At 36.7% G+C, this 22,863-nt stretch overlaps 1 protein-coding gene and 1 non-coding gene across 2 annotated transcripts in view; one reads left to right on the forward strand and one right to left on the reverse strand.

The window, feature by feature from the left end:
- VWC2L (von Willebrand factor C domain containing 2 like) overlaps nt 1–22,863 on the forward strand; it is a 192,583-nt gene that overhangs the window by 25,716 nt on the left and 144,004 nt on the right. Inside the window, exon 3 of the mRNA XM_027965154.3 lies at nt 3,760–3,889. Coding sequence (XP_027820955.3) covers nt 3,760–3,889 — 130 coding nt within the window. The remainder of the gene's footprint in view (nt 1–3,759; nt 3,890–22,863) is intronic.
- Nucleotides 17,079–17,186, reverse strand: LOC114113297 (U6 spliceosomal RNA). The gene has a single exon (XR_003588360.2). It is a non-coding gene; the product is annotated as a U6 spliceosomal RNA (small nuclear RNA).

Consider the following 22,863-nt stretch of genomic DNA (forward strand, 5'->3'; position numbering starts at 1 on the left):
ACCAGATGCCATGATCTTAGTTTTCTGAATGTTGAGCTTTAAGCCAACTTTTTCACTCTCCTCTTTCACTTTCATCAAAGGCTTTTTAGTTCCTCTTCACTTTCTGCCATAAGGGTGGTGTCATCTGCATATCTGAGGTTATTGATATTTCTCCCGGCAATCTGGATTCCAGCTTGTGCTTCTTCCAGCCCAGCGTTTCTCATGATGTACTCTGCATATAAGTTAAATAAGCAGGGTGACAATATATAGCCTTGATGTACTCCTTTTCCTATTTGGAACCAGTCTGTTGTTCCATGTCCATTTCTAACTGTTGCTTATTAGAAGCTGCTTATGGCTAGGGTGATATTTTTATTTTTCTAATTTGTGATTCTCATTATTCAAAAATCCCTTTCAAAAGTCTAGCATCCTCTTATGACTAAGCCTTGTAGTATTAGCTCTTCCTCAGAGTATTTTTCAGGAATCTGTTGTATATACTTCCAGCCATCACCGATTTCAGGCAGAGGCCCTGAGGTCTTTACTAGACCATTATCTGTTATTGCCTCTCCCAGATAACTATCATGAGATAAGACTTGAAGATGCCAAAGTCACCAAGAACATGAGCCTCATGGCAAACTATCTCTAGCCTATTACAATTTTCTATGAACTCACATTGGCAGGAAGTTTAGAAGCTCTACTGCTCCATAATAATCTATTTACCAACAAACCTAGTTAGTGAAATTCTCTTTCTTAGCAGGAACTATCTATCCTCTATAAATCATTCATTCGGTTGCTAATGGTTATTTTCATGGATCTGATTGGCCTAGAGAAGTGTACAACACACTGGACAAAAAAAACTACTCAGTTGGGGCTATGCAGAATAGACCTCTCATGGTAGTACTGTATAGCAGTTAGGCTGCCTAAATTCAAATCCTGCCCTTCCCCTACTGCTTACAGGACCTACCGAACCTCTCTCAGTCTATTTGCTTATCTGTGAGATGGAGATAATAACAACATGTCTTTCGTAGTAAGTTATGAAATAAGTAACTTGATATAGTGTGATACTCAGTTAATTTCAAAACTATCATTTGAATCAGAATGGTGTTTTTCCTCAGTCTACACTAGGAATCTAATAACCCAACAAATCTTTCTCAATGACTGCAGATACTTTGAAATAAATGTTTTGCATTGGAAAATCTAGGGGCTGTTTGGGACTTTTAATGCCCAAATCAGTCCACTAGAGTTGCACAGATCAGCTCTCCTTCAGCAGGAAGGGAACCAGCAGAAAAACCAGAGCTGTGGAAGGGCAAGGTGCAGAAACAATGATCCTAGCAGCTCCCATTTTCTCTCACGTTAGCAATAAATTCAGGCTAAGTCCTTGCTGTACATCAGAAGGCGATGCAAAAGTCCTTTGAAACTAATAAAGAAAAGGGAGACACTTTCTGACAAGTTTGCTTTGGAATTTAAGATCTCACAATGGGACCTGCAAAAGAGGAAGCAGTATAGCAGACTGAATATCCATCTCTCACGCTGTTTCCTCACTCAGAATTTCCTTCATCAAATAATGTGTCGTAGTAACAAACTTTTCCCTAATTTACTGAGATTATTTGGTAGAGGAGCCCCTGGAATGTTCCAGCCCTTGGGATGATACAGTAGATTTTTCTGGAATACTTAACCACATGGTAAAGAGCTTAACTGTACTCACCAGTAAACTAGTTTACCATGCTAAGAGACAGCAATATTTCTTCCATGGATTCTATGGCTAATCCTATTGTATTTACTAAATTTGAAAGAAAAATAATTCACTGAAAGCTAAGCTCATATGAATAGATTAAGAAGTCGTGGTACATAAATACAGTGGAATATTACTCAGCCATAAAAAGGAATGAATTTGAGTCAGTTCTAGTCAGGTAGATGAACGTAGAGCTTATTATACAGAGTGAAGTCAGAAAGAGAAAAATAAATATCACATATTAGTGCATATGCATAGAATCTAGAAAAATGGTACTGATGAACCTATTCACAGGGCAAGAATAGAAATGCAGACATAGAGAACAGACTTACAGACACAGTGGGAGAATGAGAGAGTGGGACAAATTGAGAGAGTAGCATTTAAATATATACACTACCAAGTATGAAATAGGTAGCTAGTGGGAAGCTGCTATATAACACAGGAAGCTCGGCTCGGTATTCTGTGATGACCCAGTGGGGTGGGATGGGGGTAGGTGGGATGAAGGCTCAAGAGGGAGGGAATATATATATACTTACGGCTGATTCACTGTTATACAGCAGAAACCAGCACAGTATTGTAAAGCAATTATCCTCCAATTAAAATTAAAATTATAAAAAGAACATGGGCTTCCCTCATAACTCAGTCGGTCAAGAATCTGCCTGCAAGGCAGGAGACCCAGGTTTGATTCCTCAGTCGAGAAGATGTAGAGAAGGAAATGGCAACCCACTCCAGCATTCGCGCCTAGAGAATCCCACTGACAGAGGAGCCTGGCAGGATACAGTCCATGTGCTTGCAACAGTCAGACATGACTTAGCAACTAAACCATCACCAATAAAAAGAACATTAAAATAAGAAAGCTGGACTATCATTCTTCAAATAGAAAGCACAGATAAAATTAACTTTAAGTAATTAGTTGAAAAATTTCTACTCTCACAGACTACCTGAGTCAAGATGCATTGATATTTCACAAAGTGTCAAGTTTATAAAGAGACAGGCCTTGTGGACAGTCGTCACTGAGACAAAGGCGGTGGACTTGAATGAACACAATTTTCAAGTGAGTCACTGTGGCAAAGAAATTGGAGGCAGAACTTTCCAGGGACAAATGGCTTGTTAGATCTGTATAACTTCTGGGAACTCCAAGTTTTCATTCCAGAATTTTCAAACTCTATTTTATGAGAAAGAAAAACTAGAAAGTATAAAAGATGAGAAAGTCATAGAGTGGCCACTGCTTTAGATTATTTGTGGTATAGGAAGTTTCTAGAAAGGAATGAGAAAACGCCAAACTCATTCTTGTCTGGTAAGTACTGTGAAGACAAAAAATGGTGTCTACTGCTTAATTTTTTTTCTCTAAATGAATCACTGTTCAATTCTACTTTTAGAGCCTCTGACTCTTAAATAGTGGCTTTTTAAAGTCTGTCAATTTTAGTTCATTCAAAAAAGCAAGCAGGCAAGATGAAAGGTATTGACTAAATCTTCCAAGAGGCAGTATCTGGACATTTGGATCCCAAATGCAATCTCCTCTAAAATTCATATTGGAGAAAAAATGCCCTTTAGAATCTAGGTTAGCTTGAAAAGGAGTTTCTACCAAGGGTAAAGCTGTCCATTTACCATTTTCTCATTTCTCAGTAATCCTTTCTTTGCGGGAAAAAATGACAAATGGAAAAAAAACTTTTGCGCATGTGCCAGTGACCTTCCTGTTTACCAGAGGGAGGCAGAGCAATCAGTGCATCTGGAAACCAAACCAGGAGGTGACACATTAGCTGTCCAAACCTATCTTTGGAAAGTAGGAACATAAGACATAGGAAACATCATACATGAGTGCTTTGGTTGCTCATGGCAACCTGAGCTGCACTTGGCAACCCCCCAACCCACACACCCTTGGCTCGGGTGTCCAGGTGGCCTTCCATGGGGAAAGAATGATCATACACATGGTAAATGGAGTTAATACAGTAAAGCCAATATAAACACTGATGTTTTATCCTCTGACAGCATATGAATGTGCAAGCATTAAGTTATAGGAGAAAAGGGGCTAATTTTAGATTTGTTCCTAGCCCTCTCCATGTGAATGGTGTCGCTGTGAGCCCAGCAATGAAGTTCACTGTGTTGTAGCAGACTGCGCAGTTCCTGAGTGTGTCAACCCAGTCTATGAACCAGAACAGTGTTGTCCTGTCTGCAAAAATGGTAAGACCATACTGCATTAGCTTTCAAAGAGGGGTTAGTGCAAAATACAGATACTCCACCACTGCACACCATTCAATGCAGAAGCCCTCTGAGATATACCTGTGTGATTTTTCAATGTGGGCATGGTCAATTAATATTTTTATCCCACCTTAAAGTGAAAATAAGCCAGCAATGGGTGAATCATGAAGTTTTCCATCTGGGGAATTAGAGCTCTTACAAGCTGACTTTGTTGTGCTCCCTATTATTTATTGTTGATTTATAAAATTTTGGAACGAATGCAGTATCATCTTCTTGTAGTGATTGGATTTCTCTTTTGTGGAGGCTATGAAGCAGTTCCTAGTACATACCCCGGATAGAGAGTAGCATAAATGCCAGGTATTTTGCTTTGTGCATAGATAAGACTTAAAGTTATCAATCAATTACAAAAATCAATTACTCATGCAATTAAGTAGAAATAAGGAAGACTGTAAAGTTTGGAGCTTTTATTCTAGATCTTTATTGCAATGGAAAAATACGCTCATAGTAACTACCACGGAGGGGAACTTGGTTTACAAGTTTATAGGTTCCTTCTGGCCCTTATATGATGGAGAGATTGAAATGATTGTGGCATGCCAATCACCCACAGTCAAGGCGATGCTGCAGAGAAAACAAGGCAATGCTAAAACCCAGGACAACTTACCAATAAACTCAAAATCACTGTCTTGCTATGATTTTGATCGTATATGATCAAAATATACAATCATATATCAAACAAAACATAAATCTTCACTATGTGACATTCTGTCAGTGCACTAATATCTGCTTGAAAAGGTAGGTCTAGCTCTTAATTAAGTTCTTAATTCACTCCAATGTTGAAGCCTTACCTTCTTCCTTGGATTAGCAGTTCTCATCTTCCTCTGTTATACATTTTTGTCCAGAATCTGGTATTATGTAAGCTCACCTACTAATCTTTTCCCTTTCAGAGTTATAATTAGTAAAACAAACAAATAAACAAAAAACAGGTTATTTAGCAAAAAAAAAAAAAAGCAGTTCTGGTTGTTTTTATACTATTCATAGTGTTTTGGCATCTTCTCATATGACTTATAAAGAACCCTTATGACATTTTTCAGGCACAGTTTTTATTATTTCTCATCATATAAATCTGTTGAGTCAAATGTTAAACAGCACACCTGGGTTCTCTTTTTCTTCTTATCCACCCCATCCAACTGACCCATGTCATAGTGACCATCACTCTGACCTAGAAGATAGAGATAAATATCCTCCTGAAGTTCAACCTGATCTAACATATGCAAAGGTATCAACTTTAAGACTTTATACTTTTAAAAGGATATTGGAGAAATTGGAAAAGATACAGGGAAGAACAATAAGATGGTTTCAGGCTTGAAACATAGGACCTATGAGGACAGACTGAAGGAGTTTGCATAATTTGTCCTGGAGAAGAGAAGGCTCCAGGGAGACCTAACTGTCATAAAGTATATGAATGGTTAGTCTAAAGTAGAAGAGCACCTGTTATTTTTCATTTTCTCCAAGGACAGAAGGAAGAAAAAATCAGCTTCCTAATCAATCTTTAAAAATAGGATTGACAATTCTTTGACTAAAGACCATTTTTTTTTCCCCAGAAGCAACTGTCTAAACAGGTCCTTGAGGATCTTCTCTTCTTTGGATGGCCCTGGTTGGCTTGAGGAAAAGAGGTCTACTTGGAGTCCTAGGTATTCTGCACCCAAACCTATAATATATCCAGAGTTCCTGTTTATGTCAAATGTTAAATTAGCCTGTACAAACTTACAGGTTACACTATATTTTATATCACCCAACATTATCCTATATCTCTCTGCCACATGTGAGTGTAGAAATTTGTCCTCAAATGAAAGGCTCTTTGTACATTTTGAATATAAAAATGAATAATGAATGAACTTCAACTGTTCAGTTCATTAGGTAATCAATAAGTAACACTTCAGTATTACTGAAAAGTCTATGTGGAGAGAAAGAAATATATTCATTAGGTTTTTCATGAAGAACTGCAAAACAACCACTTTTCCATTCCCTAACAATTTTTTTTTCTAACTAAGGAAAATGAACCTGAATAAGAACTAGTCCAAAGACTAACTCTGAATGTGATATACCATTATGACATGTTAACTTTTATTATTAAACACCACTAATTAGTCACTTATGCCCCCAAAGCAAAGTGTAATCATTGTCTGTGAAAAGCATCTTAACGATTGCTGGAGAGTACTTATGACCACCAGTGGTACCAGTCTCGGTCTCAGTTCAGTTGCTCAGTCATGTCTGACTCTTTGTGACCCCATGGACCACAGCATGCCAGGCCTCCCTGTTCATCACCAACTCCTGGAGTTTACACAAACTCATGTCCATTGAGTCGGTGATGCTATCCAAACTTCTCATCTTCTGTCATCCCCTTCTCCTCCCACCTTCAATCTTTCCCAGCATCAGGGTCTTTTCTAATGAAAAGTTCTTTGCATCAGGTGGCCAAAATATTGGAGTTTCAGCTTCAACATCAGTCCTTCTAATGAATATTCAGGACTGATTTCCTTTAAGATGGACTGGTTGGATCTCCTTGCAGTCCAAAGGAACATCAATAATTTTCTCCAGCACCATAGTTCAAAAGCATCAATTCTTCGGCGCTCAGCTTTCTTCAAAGGCCAACTCTCACATCCATACATGACTACTGGAAGAAAATATAGCTTTGACTAGACAGACCTTTGTTGGCAAAGTAATATCTCTGCTTTTTAAGCCAACTTTTTCACTTTCCTCTTTCAACTTTCATCAAGAGGCTCTTTAGCTCTTCTTCACTTTCTGCCTTAAGGGTTGTGTCATCTGCATATCTGAGGTTATTGATATTTCTCCCGGCCATCTGGATTCCAGCTTGTGCTTCATCCAGCCCAGCATTTCTCAGGATGTACTCTGCGTATAAGTTAAATAAGCAGGGTGACAATATACAGCCTTGATGTACTCCTTTTCCTATTTGGAACCAGTCTGTTGTTCCATGTCCAGTTCTAACTGTTGCTTCCTGTCCTGCATACAGATTTCTCAAGAGGCAAGTCAGGTGGTCTGGCATTCAAATCTCTTGAAGAATTATCCACACTTTGTTGTGATCCACACAGTCAAGGACTTTGGCATAGTCAGTAAAACAGAAATAGATGTTTTTTTCTGGAACTCTCTTGCTTTTTCAATGATCCAACAGATGTTGGTAATTTGATCTCTGATTCCTCTGCCTTTCCTAAAACCAGCTTGAACATCTGGAAGTTCACGGTTCATGTATTGCTGAAGCCTGGCTAGGAGAATTTTGAGCATTACTTTACTAGCATGTGAGATGAATACAACCGTGCGGTAGTTTGAGCATTCTTTGGCATTGCCTTTCTTTGGGATTGGAATGAAAACTGACCTTTTCCAGTCCTGTGGCCACTGCTGAATTTTCCAGATTTGCTGGCCTATTGAGTGTAGCACTTTCACAGCATCATCTTTCAGGATTTGAAATAGCTCACCTGAAATTCCATCACCTCTACTAGCTTTGTTCATAGTGATCCTTCTAAGGCCCATTTGACTTCGCATTCCAGGATGTCTGGCTCTGGCTGAGTGATCACACCATAGTGAGTATCTGGGTCATGAAGATCTTTTTTGTACAGTTCTTCTGTGTATTCTTGCCACCTCTTCTTAATATCTTCTGCTTCTGTTAGCTCCATACCATTTCTGTCCTTTATTGAGCCAATCTCTGCATGCAATGTTCCCTTGGTATCTCTAATTTTCTTGAAGAGATCTCTAATCTTTCCCATTCTATCGTTTTCCTCTGTTTCTTTGCATTGATCACTGAGGAAGGCTTTCTTATCTCTCCTTGCTATTCTTCGGAACTCTGCATTCAAATGGGTATATCTCTCCTTTTCTCCTTTGCCTTTTGCTTTTCTTCTTTTCACAGCTATTTGTAAGGCCTCCTCAGGCAACCATTTTGCCTTTTTGCATTTGTTTTTCTTGGGGATGGTCTTGATCCCTGCCTCCTGTACAATGTCACAAACCTCCATCCATAGTTCTTGAGGCTATGTCTGTATATACTCTGTCTATCAGATCTAATCCCTTGAATCTATTTCTCACTTCTACTGTATAATCATAAGGGATTTGATTTAGGTCATACCTGTATAGGCTAGTGGTTTTCCCTACTTTCTTCACTGTAAGTCTGAATTTGGCAATAAGGAATTCATGATCTGAGCCACAGTCAGCTCCTGGTCTTGTTTTTGCTGACTGTTTAGAGCTTCTCCATCTTTGGCTGCAAAAAATATAATCAAACTGATTTCTAGTATACCAGTGGTCCAGTGGTACCAGTATTTTCGAGCAAATAGACTGAGCCCCAAGGTTTGCTTGCTCTCATTCTTAGTCCAATAGATGCAAACAGATGACCCAGGTGTAGAAGAGCCAAAGGGGCAATAAGTGTGTACTGAAAGAGAGTATAACTAGAACAATTTCTTAAATTTCCAACACATGATAAGACTGTCTTATTCCAAATGGCAAGATTCATTTGCCCAGCATCATGTAAACTACTTTTAAGGTAAGGTACTATTTTCTTATATTGAAAAGCAACAAGAAGAAGATAAAAATCTACCCTCTGTATTGAAGGTATAGGCTGTACATCCTAATTTGTAAACATCCCTATAACATTTTCTACATTATCTTAATTCTTCAAAAATGCTGAAAAAATTTAACTTGCATAAATGCCAACTATCTTGGCTGCTAAATACTTTCTTTCTACATGCTAAGATTTATTTTTCTGCCTTCCTGAATTATAACTTGCCAAGAGCAAGATACATTAAAGATATAAATGAAAGTTTAAAGCAATAGAATCTACTATAAACAATATTCAGTTAATATAAAAATCATCATTCTCAGATTAAGACCGAGAAAAAAAGGAAGTACAGTGATATATATGTAGGTAAATGAAGTTTTCCCAGAAAAGAGCAAAATGTAGCAATTGCCTTTAAAAATAAATATTTTTAATATTGTATGTGCAAGGTAATCTGATCCCTAGGTAAATAATAATGGTCTCTTTAGCCTTTATAATATGTAGTTTGTAAGAATAAATATAAAGTAATATACTTCTAAAACTTTTCTCTAATGAGGTAAAAAATATAATTTTTGATTTCTTGGCCTCCATGTTTCCTTGTCTCATTTCCTAGTGCTCAATGAGTCTTCCGTGGTGGCTCAGACAGTAAAGAATCTGCCTGCAATGCAGAAGAACTGGGTTTGATCCCTGGGTCAGAAGATCCCCTGGAAAAGGGAACGCCAACCCACTCCAGTATTCTTGCCTGGAAAATCCTATAGAGAGAGGAATCTGGCAGGCTATAGCCCATGGGGTTGTAAAAAATCAGACATGACTGAGAGACTAACACTCAGTGTTTACCTCAAGCAAGATTTTCCAGTGGCTAACAATGAGTATAGCCAATCCACAAAATATACCCGATTCTTATTAAAGTTAGGTTAGCACCAAGAAAACGTTATCAATTTAGTCTGAGTAAAATAGAAACATTAAGGAAATATGTGCATAGCTGGGCATATACAAAATAGGAGGAGAAAGAGAAAATTTTAGAGGGGGAGGATTACAGTAATTGCTGTAGGAATTTATTGTTTTAAAAAATTTTATTAAGCATTTGCTTCTCCCTCCTCTATACATCTTCATGAACTTACAATCCAAATGCTTCCCTGAAAGATATAACATTTCTAGACTGTTTTTCTTCCACCAAAAGACTCTGACTTTGGCCTATTTTTCAGCTCCAGTCATTTCCATGGGAATTAATATTCTTAATGTTTTTTATTTTTATAATATGAAAAAAAGATTAGCACAGCATCCACATAAAGAAAATATTTCCATTTTGGTGTATCGTATAAATATTTCAAATATTTGGTAACTGACCATTCATTAGTCATTAGATCACTAGTCATTAGATCATCCAAATGACTAACTGCATTTTTTTTATATTTCATCTGCCAATATGTCAGTGAGTTTTCTGTATTTTTCACTGAGATAAATAGTCAGTCATATTCATGATTTGGAAGAAAAAGCCACTTCATGAAAAACTGAAATAGACAGGAAATACCGTCCATAAACATTAAATTAGGAGTTTTCATATCCTTTTCAACTAAACTGAATTTGTTACAAGCCCCTGTTCAAATATTTAATTTCATATCCCTTACTGTCTCCCAGTTTAGTAGTGGTACAAATAAAGAAGGAAATAGACTGGCTGAAAGGTAAATGGAAAGAAGGCACAAAGGATGGGCAGTGCACAAATAAGAGAAAAGACTTTGGAGCCATCCAATGCCTTCTAAAGGTGCTTCGTTAAAATGGTGCTATGTATCAACACATATGATGTTAATATTCCTAATAAACAAAGAGCTCCTTGAGATAAATAAGAGAAAAAACAATTCCACATGGAAGAAAATAGGCAAAGGGTATACAAAGAAAATTATACAGAAGAAAACCAACTGTCTAGTAAATATGTGAAAACACAGAAACCTCACAGGGGGTCAGAGTGATAGCAATTAAAACAATGAAATACCAGTATTGTATTGATGATAATTTGAGACTGATGATACCTCAAATCAGCAAAGATACCAAGAGCTGAGAAAATGCTGGAACAACTTTTAAGAAGGCACTATCAAAAATATTCATGTAATTTGAAGTTAATAGTTCTACTTTTTGTGCTTCATCCCATATCTATGAACTAAATTTCCACTGCATTTTAAGAGCTTAAAGGTGGGAGATATGTAATAGTACTTCAGGGGAGTAATAAAAGTATGTTGCAGCCTGATGTTTTTCACTGCTGTGTAAAATAAACAAGGAGTGTAAGAGTAGACTATCCATTTTTTTTATATATAATATAGTATTGTAGTATATATATATAATATATACATTTTAGGTGATATATTTAAACATCTTAATTTTTAACTGATATACAATTTTAAATAGATATTAAATTTGTATGTACATAAAGAGCCAAGTGTGGATACACGATAGAATATTAGCGGTGATTCAATGACTGCTTTTAGGGAGTAAAAGTGTGAAGGTAAATGTGGGAGAGACGAGAGTTAACCTCTTTAAAATATTAAATCTTTACAAATTGAGAATAAAACCAGCAGAAAAGTACACAAACAGGCAGTTCACAAGCAAAATATAAATGTTCAAAAAATATAAAAACTATTCAAGCTCACTAACAAATTAGATTTTTACTTTTTAAACCCTTTGTTATCTTTGTATATAGCATAGGAAAAGCTCTGTAACAATATACACCAAATTTTTAACAGTGATACAGTGATCAGAAGAGTAATTAAAGGATAGGGATCAAACCCATTTCTCCTGCATCTCCTGCATTGCAGGCAGATTCTTTACCACTGAGCCACAGGAGAAGCCCATTTATATATAAACATGACTAAAACATTTAATAAAATAAGACTAAGGGTATATATTAAAATACATTTACCTCAGCCCTAAAAGACAGAATCATGCTTAATACATAAACATTAGAGGCATTCTTAATAAGCTCAGGAACAAGACAAAGCTCTACATTATTACTGAAAATTCAAATAGATAGTAGGCATGAACTAGCTAATATAATCAGAAAAGAAAGAAGTCAGAGGAAAAAAGTCAGGAGACAGAACGTCTATCATTTACATATGAGAATATACTTGAAAAATCCAAGAAAATAGACTAAAAACTGCTATAAAGAAAATTTAGTAAGATAGTAGAGAAAAAAATTTAACAGTGCAGATCTCTCTGGGCTTCCCAGTTGACACAATGGTAAAGAATCTGCCCACATTGCAGGAGATGCAGGTTCAATTCCTGGGTCAGGGAGATCCCCTGGAGGAGGAAATGGCAACCCACTCCAGTATTCTTGCCTGGGAAATCCCATGGACAGAGGAGCCTGGTGGGCTACAGTCCAGGGGATCATGTAAGAGTCGGACACAACTTAGCAAGTACACAACAACAATAACAAAACATTCTTAATGATGTATAATATATTTAGCTTCCATTCACCATTATGTTTTTTAATCTCATATAATACATTTTTAAGCTTTAATTTCAAGTGGCTCAAAATTGTGAAAGTAATGCATAACATTGATATCTACTTAGAATCAACAGATACTAGGTGGCTTAAAAATATTAAAATAAATATTAATCTATGGGGAAGATATATATATATATAATATCAAAGTTTTAAAAAGTCACAAAATCTTGCAAAGAACTATTTTTAAATATAAGAGACAATTTAAATATAATTTAAAAATTATGACTAATTTCTAAATGTGAAAACTGAAATTTGTTAGAATGCTATTTCTCTAAAGATAAGTGTAAATCTATCAAATTTTCCATGTGATGTAATTTTCTTTTGTAAGTTGGCAAAAGTTGGAAAATTCTAAGTACATGAATGTATTTGGGAAGCTTGGGAAATTCAATCTACCATATATATTAAAACAATATGTAAAGGTATAATAATTTTAAACAGTGTGATAGTAGAAAAAAATAGATAAATATAACAGAAAATCAGAAAGTAATTCACATTTGCATTACAATTTAACATATTCTTCATGTGACATCCAAGCATCTGATAAAAGAATATATTATTCTAAAAAATAAAAGTTAATAATTTTTTTTACAAAAGTGAAATTACATCCCATTACTACCCATTATACAAAATAACTATCAGCTGGATTAAAGACCTCAGTCTAAAAACTGTGATCATAAAGAGATTTTTTTAATCTAAACATCAATTTACTCTTAGGACAAGAATGGTCTTCCTAAACATAAATGCAAATAAGGAATTTATAAAAGGAAAAATTAAAATAGTATATATCTCTGAACAGTAGGCTAATAAATGTTTTTACTTTCTTTCCTTTGCTAGTCCATAGTTCCTAAATTTCCTGTAACAAACATTTATGATCTCTATGGTTTGAAATTACTATTTAAAAGAGAAACTAGAAAAATTCTTCAAAAGGTAACAAAAAATATTTAGTTGTATAATTAATAACATACCTCTTATTAGAAATTACTCTGTTCTTCTTTGAAGTAACTTCTACTCTATAATTAACGAACCAACTAATAATTCCACCACTTGACTTTCAACTCCTTTAACTATGAGAGTCTTTGTAAAGAATTTGGAAAACTTCATTGCCCATTTTATGTACTTGTTAGGATTAAAATATTCACTTAAGTCTATCCATTTACATCTTCATGAAGCTATTTTGCAAATCAGCCTTTTAAGAGTGAAAATTAGTCTTTTACCTTAATTTGATAGTTTCTCACTTCCTCTTAGGTAGACAGTAACAAGTGAAACAGAGACATTAAACAAACACACTGAAGAAGAAAAATTTTCTAGCACTTGCACATATCCATTGGCTATAGAGTCTCTGAAATATTTCATGATGAAAGCACATCCTATGAAGGGCAGTTTCAAAGTCTGCATTTCATTGACTCCATAACTGAAGGTCAGAATTATCATATTCGTATAGAGTAGATGTCAAAACAGAGTAACTATAAACAGACATTTTAATGAGCTACAAACAATAATTTCCCATTGCTTTCATAAAACTTACTCCAAAATATGAAAGGAAATATTTATATTTATGTTGTCTAAAGCCAACAGGACTCCCTCTTAATTCATCAGCAACTTAGATTTCAAAAAGATTATTTTACAATGTTGATACAATGAAAATTAATGCTACATTCATTTCCTGCTAATAACATCTCTTCTTTAATTATCAGGGCTACCCAGTCTTTCAGAAAATGAAAGGAAGAAAGACAACATATGCAAAAATGAGAATTTTTCTCTGTGTTTTCTCCCCAAAATACAGAAAATGCATAGGGACTATTTTTTCCCCATGTAAACATTTGGGTCTGTTCCTCCCACCAAACACACACTTAAGCATACATTAAGAAGTAGAGCTCACTCCTTGGAGCGCCATGTAGTACTTTGATGTCCAGGGTATCACTCCCCAGGGCATCTGAGGGACTAGAGGAAGGGTGATGCGCATGCTTGTACTGAATATCTTGTCCTTACACATTCAGATAACCTCAAAGGTAATCTAGTTCAAGAACAGGAGCTTGGCGGAGTGCTGAACATAGCTCCCAGAACTACCCATGCATTCTACTCTTAACCCCATCTTCCCTCTTGTTCATGAGACTCTCTTCAACCATGTTTTTGTAGAACAGTGCTGACTTCTAGGATTGCAGACAGTAATCTCTAACAAAACACCTCTCAACTGTAGATGATGGCAAAGGGGCAGTGGGATCACTAACAGGTTCCTTGGGAGTTGGATTTGATTTCTAGAAGTAATTAAGTGAATGAGGTCTGACGAGGAAGCCAAGACATTCAGTCCTGCCAAGTCTTTTCTAAGGGAAACTTGAGTCACTGACCATGGCGGGAACTACACAAGGGATTGTGTCAGGGGTGTGGAGCCACCGGTCCGTGATGACTCCCACGCTCTCCCTCACACAGCCCAGATGTCCATGTAGCTCTCAGAAGCCCCCAGAGACCAATGGATCACTGCTGATGATGAAGGCGCAGAGTAAGAGAGAGTTCCCCTTCATCCAAACCTCCTTTCCGAGGTCAACTCATTAGGAAGTCCCTCCTTTACCTCAAGTCTTTGCCATATAGAAGCTCAGGCTTTTCAGACACAGAGCAAGCTATATTTGGCCCCATACCCCGTTTCCCTTCACTAATTAATGTAAACCTTGTGCAGTCAGACAAAAATAAAACAAAGTTGCCATGCAAATAGCATTCCTTGACCTGCTTTGAATTTGAATGTCTTCAAAAGCACCTGGCAAGATGAGCCTAGAGGGCTTCCAGGAAGGTATAAGTTACTTTAACTCCCACAGACGTTTCAGAGATCTGAAGCAAGAGCATGTAACAGACTCATCTCTGAGGCACAGCTTCCCTTTCTTACAGATAAGACCAAACTTCTTGGGCTTCCACATTCCATATCACTGGTAAAGAAGGGATCCAAAACTCTGGGTCCTCTTGAAAACATCCTGACACTTTCCTGGCCTGCAGTCACAGCCTCACCCTCCTTTGTCAGCTGGAGACACTTAGGACTGATTTCTTCCTGCTTAGCTCAGACCTCGCCAGGAGCCCAGGACCATCAGGACACCCCTCATGCCCGAGGCTCTGATCTCCATATGTGCTATGAGCTCTGAGGTAACACCCCAGATCACCACTTTGCAGTCTTGGCCACTGCTTTCTCCTCCATCACACCAACTGCCCCCCTGAATGGTATATGTTTTACTTATTCCATTGTTTATCACCCCTGCTCACAGAAGTACAAAGATCATGCAAAGATTTTTGTCTGTTTTGTTCACTGTTGTGTTCCTACTACCTACAACACATTATAGGTGCAAATATATGTTTGTGAATCAATGAATGAATGTACACCCATATTGTGCTTTTGGAAGAGCCAAAATTAAGAAAAGTCTTTGAGTTCTTTTAACTTCTCTTTTGAAAAGTATCAGTCTTCTACTTCATAGAGAAGAGCTCTCAAATGGAGAGTTTAGCAGGCATTGTGCAATGGGAAGGAGGGTGTTTTTCCTAATCAAGTTTGCTTTCATTGTCCACTGGAATTCGTGGTAAATATACTGATGGAAGGCATTTCAAGGTGATCTGGTAGAGACAGGCTGGTTGCCAGGGGAAACTGAGTCAAGCTTGATATTTTACTGCTTTATAACCTTGCTGTGGATATCTAGAGCTTCTGTTTTCTTAACAAATGACTGCATGTAACAAATGACTGCATGTTCATATTTTTCATATGTTCATATGATAATACTAAAGCAATAATGTAATGCTTTAGCCAGTATTACCTATAATTATATATTTTATCTAACAGTAGGGATTGGACTGCTTACCAGTTAAGGAAGCCACTAGCATTGACTGAATTTGTGATTTGTCAACATTTGGCAAACAGACTCAGAAAATGGGGCTTGATATTAGGACAGAGGGAGCACTGATTGCAGGGAATAATATGTAATTATTGATTTAAAATAATTTCAATAATTATTATATTGATTTTTAGTATATATTAAATAATTATATTAATTTATAGTAATTTAAAACAATTAATAATTGTTGATTCAGTTCAGTCGCTCAGTTGTGTCCGACTCTTTGCCACCCCATGAATTGCAGCACGCCAGGCCTCCCTGTCTATCACCAGTTGGAGTTCACTCAAACTCACATGCATCAAGTCAGTGATGCCATCCAGCCATCTCATCCTCTGTCATCCCCTTCTCCTCCTGTCCCCAATCCCTCCCAACATCAGAGTCTTTTCCAATGAGTCAACTCTTCACATTAAATAACATTAAAAAACCAAACTGCAACCAAAGAAGATGATTATTAGAAATATGGCATAAAACTGGGGCAAAGGAAACTTGCTAACCAATACCTTTTCTGGCATACAGTGATGGGGAATCTCTCCAAGGATGGCTGTGGCTGAGGTAGAAAGCCCTTGCAGGAAGACCTCTGATATTTAAATGTAGCTCTGAGCTGCTTCAAATCAGTCTATCAGAAATGTTAAACCTCTTTGGAAACATATTCATGGTTGGTTGCCCCTCAGTTGGGAAAAGGGAAATGGGAAGTTCCTGCATGCATACTCATTTTGCTTACACGAGCTTCATTTGTACAAGGTGATGGTACAGAGCAGCCATAAACGTGGCTGCTTGTCAGGGTAGATAACCAGCCACACCTGAGTCCTCTCTTCTTTCACCCATCACTTTTATGCATTCTGCAGAAAGGTCCATAAAGCAACACACCTGCCTTCTGGATGGCTAAGCTCAGTTAGTCTCCAATGTCATTAAATAACAAAATACTTGGCAGTGTTGTATCCAAATCTTAAAAACCTGCCTCATTCCAACTTACTGCGTGGGAATTTAAAATAGGGGTAAGATGGCAGGTACTAGGGGCTGATGTCCTATGTTTATTTTTTTTAATTTAATTTTTTTAACTTTTTATTTTGTATTGGAGTATAGCTGATTAATAATATTGTAATAGTTTTAGGTACACAGCAGAGTGGCTCAGCCATACATATACATGTATCCATTCTCCCTCAAACTCTCCTCCCAACCAGGCTGCCACATAATATTGAGCAGAGTTTCCTGTACTATACAATAGGATCTTGTTGGTTATCCATTTTATTTTATGTATTTATTTTTTTTATGGAATGCTTCATGAATTTGCGTGTCATCCTTGCACAGGGGCCATGCTAATCTTCTCTGTATCGTTCCAATTTTTAGTATATGTGCTGCCAAAGCAAACACTGGTTATCGATTTTAAACACTGCAGTATGTCCATCCCAACCTCCCTAACTATCTGTTCCCCCCATCCTTTCCTCTGGCAACCATAAGTTGGTTCTCTAAGTCTGAGCGTCTGTTTCTATTTTGTAAATAAGTTCATTTGTATCATTTCTTTGACAGAAGGAGAAATATCGTATGACATCCCTTATATGAAGAATCTAAAAGGAAATGATGTCCTGTGTTTAAGATGTGGGATTTTCCATGTCTGTTTTGTCCTTCCTGCATTGATTTGATGATTTCTTTGCGAATGGAGGGAGATGACAATGAGAAGCAGCAGAGGAGGAAAGCTGCAGTGTAGAGGATGACATGAAATCCTCTCAGGCCACAATTCCTGAAGGTTGATGGCTGAAAACTTAATTCGATTGTTTTCAATAGTCCTAGTAAGTACAATAGCTAAACTGAGTGAAACAGTCAGCCCCCATGCAGATATCTGAGATAAGCTCAAGAGCTTGTTCAACCCATCAAAGTTAGTGCCTCTTCTAGCCTGTCAATGTACATGTCCCTGAAAACATCCATACATATTTTCTTGCTGATAATTTTATTTTTTAAAATTTTCATAATTAATGTCACTAAAAACTTGAGGAAAGAATGGCTGGTACATCAAGTATTAATGACACCAATTAACTAACATATATTTTCTTGGCTTTATCAGATGACTAGATCATCAGACATAGGCCCAGTTAGTTTAAATGTGGGAAAGAGTAAGCCCAGGATAACAAGGAGACCATAGAAAGATACTGGACCAAGGAGAAAACACCTAGGTCAGGTGCCTGTAGGATGAGGAAGGGAGCAAGGAACGCTGGGAGGCTGAAATGAACTGCCATGTCTGCTGATGGCATGTGTTGAGGGATATAGTTCCCTTTTTCATGTTTCCTCAATGACGGGCCTAATGATAATAATTAACCTAACTACTGAGAGTGCCACCAGCTTTCCCTTGTTGCAGGGGAGACAACTGAGACTAAAGTATATCAGTTCAGTTCAGTTCAGTCGCTCAGTTGTGTCCGCCTCTTTGTGACCCCATGAACCGCAGCACTCCAGGCCTCCAGGTCCATCACCATCTCCCAGAGTTCACTCAGACTCACGTCCATTGAGTTCGTGATGCCATCCAGCCATCTCATCCTCGGTCGTCCCCTTCTCCTCCTGCTCCCAATCCCTCCCAGCATCAGAGTCTTTTCCAATGAGTCAACTCTTCGCATGAGGTGGCCAAAGTACGGGAGCTTCAGCTTCAGCATCATTTCTTCCAAAGAAACCCCAGGGTTGATCTCCTTCAGAATGGACTGGTTGGATCTCCTTGCAGTCCAAGGGACTCTCAAGAGTCTTCTCCAACACCACAGTTCAAAAGCATCAATTCTTCAGCGCTCAGCCTTCTTCACAGTTGGCAAAGTAATGTCTCTGCTTTTGAATATACTACCTAGGTTAGTCATAACTTTTCTTCCAAGGAGTAAGCATCTTTTAATTTCATGGCTGCAGTCACCATCTAAACTACCCTCAGATACATAGCTGGGATTTGAACCCCGCTCTATCAAACTTCAAAGCCAGTGGTGTCTGACCACTTGTTCTCAAAGTAGCCCTGGGCCAGGACACCACCAATATCTGGGAACCAGTCAGAAAGGCACATTTCTGAGCCCCTCCTAAATCTACAGAATCAGGAATTCTGGGAGTGAGACCCAGCATTCTATGCCTTAGCAAGCCATGCAGGCAATTCTGATGCTCACAGTTTTGTTTTGTTTTTTTTCTAACAAAGGATATATGTGTTGGGGGTACTCGAGGAGCAAAAGCTGAAAGATTGTCAGCCAATGGTATGTGAGATACTGTTACACTCGGACTAGAAGGAAGACAAGGCTGGAAAGAAAGAGTTAGACACTAAGTTCCCCGGAGTCAAAGCAAGGCCACGTAGGTTGGAGAGGATCTAGCAGTGGTGAACCCCAATGGGAGCAAAGGTGGCTCTACCAGGGCCTAGAAGTGATACAGATGGGAGATACTAGGCAGATGCCATTCAGGTTAAGGGTCAAGCATGGTCAGAGCTAAAGATATTTCTTAATAATAAAGCCATGGTCATTCACCTGGTTTTTAAAGGCAGCAAAAGTCACTAGAGAAGGCACAGTAATGAGGGAAAGGGCAATGTGAGATGCCCTTTTGTCATCATCATTTGTCACGCTGATCTACTATGAAGAAGTGATTGCTTCAAGTAAATTATTTTCTGGATTTAAGTTATGATAACTATTAACATTTTCCAAGTCATATTTAAGAATATTTTAATCCCTTTGAACAACTGTATCAAGGTGTAATTGACATAAAATCAACTCTACATTTTTTAAGTGTACAATCTGATGTTTTAACATATGTATACCTGTGATGCTATTGTTATAGTTGGGAAAGTGCCCATACCAACCTCTCCAAAACTTTCCTCATGCTCCTTTGAATTTCTTTCCTTTAGCCTTTTCTGCCCCAGCCTCACCCAGGCAAATCTCTGTTGTGCTTTCTGTCATTATATTTAAATTTGCATTTCTTAGGACTAGGTATAAATGTAATTGTTCAACATGTATTCTCTTTTGTCTGAATTATTTCATTCAGCATGATTATTTTGAAACTCATCCATGCAGCATGTATCCTAGCTCATTCCGAATGATACTCCATTATATAGATATACCACTGTATAATTTGTCCATTCACTTGTTGTTGGACATTGGACTGTTTCCAGTTTTTGATTATTACAAATAAAACTGTCTCAAACATTCTCACACAAGTCTTTGTATGGGTATATGTTTTATTTTCTATTGTGGGAATGTCTAGAAGTGGAATGCTAGATCATATGGTAGGTGTTTATTTCACTATTTTTTTTCTTTAATGCCAAACTATTGATATTTCAAAGGGATTGTATTATTTGAAGTTTCCATCAAAAATGTATGAGAGTGCCAGTTCCTCTACATCCTTACCAACTCTTGGGCTCATAGTCCTGTTTAACTTTAGCTAGTCTAATAGAAGTGTATTATTATTTTATTGTGGTTTTAAGCTGCATTCTCTAATGGCTATTGAAGTTGAGCATCTTTTCATATGCTAACTTTCCATCTGCATATCTTCTTTAGAGACATGTCTGTTCAAGTCATTTTCCAATTTTTAAAAACTGGGTTTTTGTCTTTGTATTATTGAGTTTTCAGATTTCTTCATATGTTCTAGAAACAAGTTCTTTATTAGACATATGCTTTGCAAATGTTTTCTTCCAGTCTGTGGGTATGTCTTTATATCCCCTTAACAGTGTCATTTGAAGAGCAAATGTTTTAATTATGATGAAATCCAATTTATCAATGTTTTCTTTTATGAACCATGCTTTTAGTGTTGTAATTAAATAATCATGGCCTAACCCAGAATCAAAAGTATTTTTCCTGTTTTTTTTTCTAGAAATGTTTTAGAGTCTACATTCAGGACAAAGATTCATTTTGAGTTATACTATGAATATGATGCGAGGAATTGACTGAAGGCTTTTTTTAATTTGGATATCCAGTTGTTTTAAAAAATATTTATTAAAAAGACTATTTTTTCCTCCACTGATTGTATTTGTACCTTTGCTAAAAATCAGTTGTCTATTTATGCGTATATACATTTTCATCTATTTCTGAACTCTCCCTTCTGTTCCACTAAAGTTATTTTGGCAGCTCTAGGTACTTTGCATTTCCATATGAATTTTAGTTATCAGTTTCTACAAAAGAAAAAGTACATTTTGATTGACATTATGTTGAGTGTATACATCAATTTGAGAACTGACTTTTTATCAATACTGAGTCTCCCAATTTATGAACATTATATGTCAATTCATTAATTCTTCAGTTTCTCTCAGCACTCTAGGTTTTGGTCAGTTTTATTCTAGAGTATTTTATTTTTTTAATGCTATTATAGTTAGTATATATTATTTTAAAAATTCTGATTATTCGCTGCTAATATATAGAAATAAACTTATAGTTATATATTGATTTTGGATCCTGAAATATTGTTAAACCCAATTATTAAACCCAGGTGATTTTTTTGTTGTTGTTAATTCCATTGCAATTGCTACATAGACAGCCATGTTACCTGCAAAGACAGTTATATTACTTTCTTGCCAATTTTGATATCTTTTTGTTTTCTTTTTTAATCTTATTGTATATTTTATAATATCTTGCTGCTGCTGCTGCTAAGTTGCTTCAGTCGTGTCTGATTCTGTGTGACCCCATAGATGGCAGCCCACCAGGCTCCCCTGGTCTCTGGGATTCTCCAGGCAAGAACACTGGAGTGGGTTGCCATTTCCTTCTCCAATGCATGAAAGTGAAAAGTGAAAGTGAAGTTGCTCAGTCGTGTCTGACTCTTCACTACCCCCATGGACTGAAGACTACCAGGCTCCTCCCATGGGATTTTCCAGGCAAGAGTACAGGAATGGGTTGCCATTGCCTTCTCCACTATAATATCTTAAAGTGAAGTGAAGTTGCTCAGTCATGTCCGACTCTTTGCGACCCCATGGATTTTTGCCTACCAGGCTCTGAGGAGCCTGTCAGTCCATGGAATTTTCCAGGCAAGAGTACTGGAGTGGGTTAAATAGTTAATAGAAGTGCTAAAACCATACATCCTTGTGCCATTCAGATATGGAATAAAAGTCATTCAATTTTTCCCAATTAAATATGATTTTACCTGTAAGTTTTTCATAGATGCTTGTATCAGACCAAGAAAGTACCTTTCTATTCCTACTTTGCCAAGAGACTTTTATCAGGGACGGAGACTGAGATTTAAGATTTTTTCAGTATCTATAGAGATGACTGTGTGATCTTTTTTTTTTATAGTTGTAAGTTTAGTGAATTACATTGATTGATTTTTAAATGTTAAGCCAATCTTGCATCCCTAAGATAAACTAAATTTAGTCATGAAATATTATCCTTCTTTTTTCTTTTTTTTTTTTCTTTTGGATGTGGACCATTTTTAAAGTCTTTATTGAATTTGTTGCAATATTGCTTCTGATTAGTCCAGATAAATGTTTATCAATTTTATTTTAAAAAAACCACTTTGGGGTTCACTGATCTTCCCTAATATTTTCTCTTTTCTATTTCATTGATGTCTACTCTACTCATTGCTTCCTTTCTTCTTCTTACTTTGGGTTTAATTTGCTGTTTTTCTAATTTTTTAAGGTAGGATCTTTTATAATAAATTTGGTACCTTTCTCCTTTCCTAATATAGATGTTTTTATAAACACTCTAAGTTCTACTTTAGCATCATCTGCCAATTTTCATATGTTATGTTCTCACACTTATTAAATTTAAAATACTTTCTGATGTTCTTTTTGATTTCTTCTTTGAACCATAGGTTATTTACCATTTGTTAATTTGTTGCCAAACACTGGATTTATTCCCAGGTATCTATGTTATTTACTTCAAATTTAATTTTGTAAATGGAAGAGCATGTATTTATTACTCAGTTTTTAAAAATTTTAATAGGACTTTTTTATGGCCAAGAATATATTCTACCTTAAAGATATCTCTAGTCTTTCCCATTCTATTGTTTTCTTTATTTCTTTGCAATGATCACTGAGCAAGGTTTTCTTAACTCTCCTTGCTATTCTTTGGAACTCTGCATTCAGATGAGTATATCTTTGCTTTTCGTGTCTCTTCTCAGCTATTTG

The sequence above is a fragment of the Ovis aries genome, chromosome 2, assembly GCF_016772045.2.
Source record: "Ovis aries strain OAR_USU_Benz2616 breed Rambouillet chromosome 2, ARS-UI_Ramb_v3.0, whole genome shotgun sequence".
Lineage (NCBI taxonomy): Eukaryota > Metazoa > Chordata > Mammalia > Artiodactyla > Bovidae > Ovis > Ovis aries.